This window comes from Triticum dicoccoides, chromosome 3A (assembly GCF_002162155.2).
Source record: "Triticum dicoccoides isolate Atlit2015 ecotype Zavitan chromosome 3A, WEW_v2.0, whole genome shotgun sequence".
Lineage (NCBI taxonomy): Eukaryota > Viridiplantae > Streptophyta > Magnoliopsida > Poales > Poaceae > Triticum > Triticum dicoccoides.
In genome coordinates, this window is record NC_041384.1 from 706,210,687 (window position 1) to 706,218,801 (window position 8,115).

An 8,115-nucleotide genomic window follows, 5' to 3' on the forward strand; every position below is an offset into this window, starting at 1 on the left:
CGTAGCCCAAAACTGTTTTGATAGCCACGACAAGTCAACCAATGCTCCGCGTGTAAGTGTCCGACACAAACCCATCACTTCAAGGAGATCTAGTGGCACCCTAATTTCATTGGCCCGCCACAAAATATACTTGGCATGTGAAGGTGCAACAATTGGGGAGGCATTTGTACTTGACATTCTTTGAGGGATCACCCTACTTAGAACATCTACCATGCAAAAGGAAGGGTGCATAAAAGGGATAATCTTTCACAGGCAGTTTATGTATGTGTGATATGGTATAGCCCCTTGTCACGGCGCGTGGTGATCTCCATCTCCACGTGCGCGGTCTGCCCATGCATGGTTGTCCTCGTGGTGATCTCCATCTCCACACCATGGTGTCAACCGCCAAGTGTTACATAAGATACTATGCTATTAAAAACTAATAGCTACTGAAAGTAAATTACATTACATGGCTTCTCATGTTGACACGCAGGTTATTAATACAATAATGGGACAACCATATGGCTCCAGCCGATTGCCGCACTCATGACATGCAGGTCATGAAACAATAATATACAGGCAACATACATGGGCTATACCAAATCACAGTCATTCCCTGCAAAAATGAGTCAGACGTTCTACCGCCGAAGATAAAACCACCTGAAACTATCTTCCAAGCGGATTTTAGCCTAGCTAGAAGCACCGAAATCCTGTTCCAGCATTTCATCGCTAATCCAACTTTTTGTTAGCTTCAGTTTGACAGGTCGTGGAGCAAAATCGGAGTTCATATGCAAAAGATACAACCGTTTTACCGAGACCGCTCCAACAGATTTCAGCACCACGGAAATCACATTTCCAAGGTGTTGATCTATGTTCCGATTCGATCAATCTCATTGATCTTCGCGTGCTGCATCTGGATTTACGTTCCACTGTCTACCCCGATGGCGGACAACCGACCGGTAGGGGTAAGTCGTGTCACGACCTCTGCATCACGATCACGGAAACAAGATCACGAAACCAACCTTCAACACTGACATGCGCGACCGATCTCATCGACCCGCACCTGAACCGATCTACATAACTCATATGCATATCATCGAATCTATTACCACACAGCGGAGGCTCTGATACCACTGTAGGAACACGCGGTACATTACGCTAGCGCCAAATAAAATTTTCTACCGCGCACCCAAGATCATGCTGCTGGAAATAGATCACGGGATCGGGTTTACCACTAGACGCGCAGTCACCGCAGCGGAAGTAGAGTTGGTGACGCGTGTAGCCGATCTCCCGGGCCGTATCCTCCTCACGTTGTCGATCTCCCGCGAACTGCGAAGACCCGTGAATGGTGATCTCCCACGAACGGCACCTCGCGGTTCCCTCGAACGGTTTGTCCAAGCACCGTAGATGCGATGCCTCCAAGGTATCCACATGTACGGGGAGCAGCGTCGAGCGGCGGACTGCTAGGTCTGGTCACGCGGTATGGGCGTGGGGAGTGGCGGTGGCTAACCAGGGTTCAATCCCTCAGTGGTGCGCCCACTCCCCTTTATATAGACCTCCGAGGTGGGCTAAATACTTGAGCCCACTAGGAGTCCACATCCATTTTCCACTCAGATCCAATCCGAATGGGCTGCAGCCCCTTAAGTGTGCGACCCTATAGGTTCACGTACACATGGACATGACCAGAGTCGATAGTTGGTAGCGGCTCCAAGCAGAACGTGCCAACTCCCATGTGGGCGTAAAGTCGTTTGACGAACCTCGACAATGTGGCATATGCAACATTCCTTTTGCCTCACTATATTTGTTGTCGAGCTCAAGGCGAGTACTTGTCACCCTTGTATTAGCTCGACCTCTCTTCTCGAAACCATGATACAGATTCCCGAACTAGGTTAACACTTAACCCAAGTCGCATGGCCATGCTTTCCGAATCTGATCACTAAAGAGGGCCCAGAGAATATCTCTCCAAATAGGAGGGGCAAATTCCATCTTGGTCAACCATGTCTCGCGGCATGTCTCATGACTCATCCGAAAGCTACCTTTATAACTACCCAGTTACGGAGTAGCGTTTGATAGACCCTAAGTGAGTCGATCCTCATCCCGAGAACATGCGAGAACCTCTGGTCTAGGACATGGCATAGACATTGCACTTGAGACTAACAGATGACTATATCTCGCTGCGTCTCAAAGTGGGTCTGTTCGGCTCGGTGATCTCCATCCCCGAGCCCATACTATTGGTTTAGCATCTCCATGCACATGACTTGTGAAACATAGTCATCAACCGAGTCGTATACTAGTCAAGGATATGTGCCCGCATAACCTTATCAACTAGGGACCATTAAAACAATCATCATACAATACATAGTTCCACAAACAAGTCACATACTTATTGATACATATCATTGATGATGTTCAAGGACAATACAAGGACTCATGAATACATAGGGAAATATCATCATCACATGATTGCCTCTAGGGCATATCTCCAACAGTTAATAGGAAACCGGAACAAAGCATTAGCACATAGTGAATACATGAAGTCCTCAAACTATGGCAATCACCGGAAAGAATCCCAATTATTGTCACATTGGGGTATGCGGATCTTAACACATTATAGGTGCATACAACTTGCAAGATGGGATCAAGAACTCAAATATATCATGCCACTCGAGCCCTAGTGACAAGCATTAAGCATAACAAAGTCATAGCAACATCAATCTCAGAACACATTGGATACTAGGGATCAAGACCTAACAAATTGACTTGATTACATGATAAATCTCATCCAACTCATCACCTTCCAGCAAGCCTATGAAGGAATTACTCATCAAATTGTTGATGGAGGATGGTTGATGATGACGACGGCGTAGAATCACCCTCTCTGGAGCCCCGAACGGACTCCAGACCAGCCCTCCCGATGAAGAACAGGAGGTGACGGCGGCTTCGTATCATAAGATGCGATGATTTCTTCTCTGTGATTTTTTCTCAACGAATAGGTATATATGGAGTTGGACTTAGGGTTGTCGGAGGCTCCAGGGGCCCACAAGCTCACCAGGAGCGCCCTGGGGGTGGGCGCGCCCTCTGGGCTTGTGGCTCCTGGGTGGCCTCCCTCCAGTAGTTCTATTCGCCGATATTTTTATATACTTTGAAAATATTCTTCGTAAATTTTTAGCTCAATCCGAGAACTTTTATTTCTGCAAAAAGAATAACACCATGATAACTCTGCTGAAAACATCGTCAATCCGGGTAAGTTCCATTCAAATCTTGCAAATTAGAGTGCAAAACAAGAGCAAAAGTATTTGGAAAAGTAGATACGTTTGGATGTATCAATAAGTAGACTGTTAAACTTACTGACCCACACTACTATTACTCTACCCCAAGACCGCTATCCAACATCCATCTCAAAGTAGTAAGTTCATGACAAACGGAGTAATGCTCTAAGCAAGATGATATAATGTAGACAAGGTAAAATCAAACAGTATATTCAAACCCCGTCATTTATTCTTAGTAGCAACAATATAATATGTGCCTTACAACCCCTATTGTTATAGAGTAAGGACACCACAAGATTGAACCTACTACTATGCACCACTCCCTCTGATGATCTACTCATTATCTTGGCCTAAGAAAACTCATAGATAAAGCATACATAGATACAAAATCACACATAATAGATCTAAAAAGACTCAATTAATTTGAAGGAATAATCTGATCATCAGCGCACAATTCATCGGATCCCACAAATGCAAGGTGAGAATTAGATCAAATAGGTCTCTGAAGAGATCATTGTATTGAAGATCATAAAGAGATAGAAACGGAGAGAGCCATCTAGCTACTGCTATGGACCCGTAGGTCTTGAAGGAACTACTTCGAAATCATCATGGACGCATCAAGATTAATGAAGATGGCCTTCGTGATGGATTCCCCCTCAGGCAGGGCATCGGAAAAGGTTTGGAGATGGGACCATAGAAGAATATAGGCTTGTGGTGGCGATAAAATTGTTTCGGGTCTCGCTCTACGGCTTTCCAAATATTTGTGCATATATAGCATCGGAATTAGGTCGGCCGGTGCAACAGGTGCCGCACAAGTCCACATGGCGCCCCCTCCCCCTGGATGCGCCACCTGAGCTTGTGGCCCCCCTCAAGCGTCCTCTGGTGCCTCCTCGAAGCTCTAGGGTATCTCGTAGTCCAGAAAAAAGAACACCGTAAAGTTTCATCATGTTTGCACTTTGTTTGGTATGATTTTTCTGCGGAAAAAGAAGTAGGTAAAAATAGAAACTGGCACTGGGCACTAAGTAAATAGGTTAATCCAAAAAATTGGTATAAAAAGGCATATAAAGCATACAAAATTGATAATATAATAGCATGAAATAATCAAAAATTATAGATACATTGGAGAAGTATCACCGACCTACACAAAGATTGGAGGAGAGCTGAGGCGAGGGTCTCGTCAAAGAGGATGCTTTGGGAGTTGATGTGGACCTGCGCAAAGGCGGGGGCGTCGGAGGGCGGAGAGGTGCATAAAGTGGCTAGGCAGCGGTGCAACTGGTCCTGGAAGTCCAGGCCCATGGCGTCTTTGATATGGAGGAGTGAGTGCAGCGTGATGCCCGAAGCATTGATGAATTGATGAGGAGGGTGAAGCGACGGGTCGAGCTGAACACCCTCATTAAAGGGGGTCGAGGGGAGGCGGCAGGGGGCGCCGACAGTGACAGGGGATGGCAGAGCAGGGCTGGGCAAGGTTGGCGGTGCGCCGGCGGCTGCGAGGGAAGGGCTGGGCAAGGGCAAGGGCAGGGCAAGGTGGGAAGGGGGAGGGGGCACCCGCTGGATCAGTAGATCGTGTACGACCCCGATAAATCCTGAACGTTCAGATCTTAAGAATATTATCCGGAATGTTTTCTCATGGCAACTTTAGTTTGGACACACAAAAAAAATTAGTTGATGTGAGGTGACAAATTTAATTGTTAAAACATAACAACTTTGTTTCAGTTCGTTTTTTGTCATAAAATTGCCATGTTCGTCAACCTCGTGTGAACTAAAGTTGTCATGAAAAACGTTTGGGTTATCATGCTTAAAATCCGAACATTCGAGATTTATTATTTCCGATAAACTAATGTTTACAATGTTTCCTAGTCGGTGTCCATGGAATTTTACTCGCAGGAGAGAGAAGTCAATTTCTGCTGGCCCTGCTTTTGCTCGGCCGTCGCACATTGGGAGCGACGAGAGAGCGAGTGTTCGGCGCCTACACGAGAGAAAGAACAATGTGGTGGGGTGGTGGGGTGGTGGGCCCCACATGCGTGGACTGGATGCGAGTCCGATTTGACCGCAACATGTGGGATCAGGTGGACGCGTAGGATCAGCATGGTTTGTCTACACACATTGCATGCATATCTTCCCGTTATCATCCCGTGTCGGCATGCACACTGGTCGCCGTTGAATCCGGTGGGCCGAGCTCACATGCTCCGGAACCCACTATATGAAGAGACGCACACGCACATGCTCCGGACATCCAGTTCCGCATTGGCAAATAAAACAATTCCACGGTCCTGACCATCTCCGTCCACTGGTGCGAGCAAAGATGGCACGGGTCCTCCTCCTCGTGCTGGCCGCCTCGCTCGTTGCGCTGGCGTCGTCCAAAGGCCTTCCGGTGCTCGCGCCGGTCACCAAGGACACCGCCACCTCCCTCTACACCATCCCCTTCCACGACGGCGCCAGCCTCGTCCTCGACTTCGCCGGCCCGCTCGTCTGGTCCACGTGCGAGGGTAGTCAGCCGCCGGCGGAGATCCCGTGCAGCAGCCCCACCTGCCTCCTCTCCAACGCCTACCCCGCCCCGGACTGCCCCGCGCCAAGCTGCGGCAGCGACAGGCACGACAAGCCGTGCACGGCGTACCCATCCAACCCGGTCACCGGCGCGTGCGCCGCCGGGAGCCTCTTCCACACGAAGTTCGCAGCCAACACCACCGACGGGAATAAACCGGTTAGCGAGGTGAACGTCGGGGTCCTGGCGGCGTGCGCGCCGAGCAAGCTCCTGGCGTCGCTGCCCCGGGGCTCCACGGGCGTGGCCGGGCTCGCGAACTCCGGCCTAGCGCTGCCGGCGCAGGTGGCGTCCACGCAGAAGGTCGCCAACAGGTTCCTCCTCTGCCTCCCCACGGGCGGCCTTGGCGTGGCCATCTTCGGCGGCGGCCCGCTCCCGTGGCCGCAATTCACGCAGTCCATGGACTACACCCCGCTCGTCGCCAAGGGCGGCAGCCCCGCGCACTACATCTCGCTCAAGTCCATCAAAGTGGAGAACACCCGCGTCCCCGTATCGGAGCGGGCGCTCGCCACCGGCGGCGTGATGCTCAGCACGAGGCTGCCCTACGTCTTGCTCCGCCGCGACGTGTACCGCCCGTTCGTGGGCGCGTTCACCAAGGCCCTGGCGGCCCAGCCTGCCAACGGAGCGCCCGTGGCGCGCGCCGTGAAGCCTGTGGCGCCGTTCGAGCTCTGCTACGACACGAAGTCGCTGGGCAACAACCTCGGCGGGTACTGGGTGCCGAACGTTGGGCTGGCAGTCGACGGCGGGAGTGACTGGGCGATGACCGGGAAGAACTCGATGGTGGACGTCAAGCCGGGGACGGCGTGCGTTGCGTTCGTGGAGATGAAGGGGGTGGAGGCCGGCGACGGCAGGGCGCCGGCGGTGATCCTCGGAGGAGCCCAGATGGAGGACTTCGTGCTCGACTTCGACATGGAGAAGAAGCGGCTCGGGTTTCTCAGGCTGCCGCACTTTACGGGTTGCGGCAGCTAGAGCTTTCACTGCCTGTAATAATAAGTCTGTTTATTACTGTACAATGTACTTCGTCGACTACGGCATGTAATAAATAAGTTCTTTTGGACATTCAAGACCAAATTACTTCATCTGTTGACCTTGAATGTTTCTTTTGTTCACTTAAAATTAACCGTTAAATGGCCCACGTCAACATTTGGCATTTTTCTAGAACAGTTCGCTACATTTTTAATCATTAAATACATTTCTACGCATTTAGTTGTTATAATAAAATTTCAGAATGTAAATGCATAAAAAGGAAAATTGAGTAAAAAAATTCATATTTGCATTCTTGAGTCCATGTTTAGTCCTTATCAAAGAAATGAAAATGATTTTCAAACATGAGGGTGCCAGGAGATGACGCTGAACATTAAGATTCTTTTTTAGTTGTCAAAAATGCAAACAACGTCCAAAAAGAATGAAATTTGGCATGATGCCCACCATTGACACCTAGAGGCGATGGTAAATGTTTGAGAAGGTTCTGCAAAAGTTGTGGCGTACATTACTTAGAAGCCGGACAATCTTTAAGAAAAGATCATGGTTTCGAGAGGAAACATGTCATCTTTGAAGGCAAAGCCACTGCTGCCTTTTCTGTTGGCCTTGAATTTTTTTTTGCATGGCAGTGTACGGCCTAGCTCTTGGTGTACGTATCAATTCTTGAGTTCGTTGTTGACACGTTTTGTGCCTTGAGAACCTGCACTAGGTGAGGCATGATAAGGTCTTTGAGGAGTGTTCATGCGCGACTGCTGGCTCAAATTCAACACTCATCTGCCTACTTCAACTACTTTCTCTATGGCAGACGACCACTTTGCCTTGACCATCATGGCCGGAGATGTTGTTGGACCGGAGTTTTTGGCACCCTCGTATGGTCTGACCCCCTTTTCTCTTGACATGTGTCATTGGTTCATATGTGTATATGCTTGATGTTTGTAGTCAGTTGTGTGTGATTTGTCATGTCAGTAATCTTACAATGATGCAAATCTGACCAGAGATTAAAGGAAACATACTAATTTCCTAACATGAATTTGATGTGTTACTAGTCCAGAACGTACATTTATCAGCACAGTGACCGCATAGCGCAGTGGATTAGCGCGTCTGACTTCGGATCAGAAGGTCGTGGGTTCGACTCCCACTGTGGTCGACGTTTTTTTTTCTTTTCTCCTGTCAAACTTATCCTCAATACGGGAAGACAACTCTTATTAGTTTGAGGGAAGACAACTCTTATTAGTTATTAGACCATGGTTTGCACCGTTTTTTTTCCAACAATTTGACTGACGCAACACAGGCAAAATCACAAAAATAATACACACACAGAAGCAACTTGACTTTTTTTTTTCTTTT

The 8,115-nt window shown here is 48.8% G+C and overlaps 1 protein-coding gene and 1 non-coding gene across 2 annotated transcripts; both read left to right on the top strand.

Moving 5' to 3' along the window:
- The first annotated feature begins 5,467 nt into the window (after positions 1–5,467).
- LOC119270353 (chitinase CLP-like) lies at positions 5,468–6,866 on the top strand. Its single transcript, XM_037552361.1, has one exon. The coding sequence runs from the start codon at positions 5,551–5,553 to the stop codon at positions 6,754–6,756; it is 1,206 nt and encodes a 401-aa protein (XP_037408258.1). The 5' UTR covers positions 5,468–5,550; the 3' UTR covers positions 6,757–6,866.
- A 975-nt stretch (positions 6,867–7,841) lies between these two features.
- Positions 7,842–7,915, top strand: TRNAR-UCG. The gene has a single exon. It is a non-coding gene; the product is annotated as a tRNA-Arg (tRNA).
- Positions 7,916–8,115: the final 200 nt, after the last annotated feature.

Excerpts from the sequence above, each read along its gene's own strand:
- LOC119270353 (XM_037552361.1), top strand. The coding sequence starts at position 5,551 with ATGGCACGGGTCCTCCTCCTCGTGCTGGCCGCCTCGCTCGTTGCGCTG.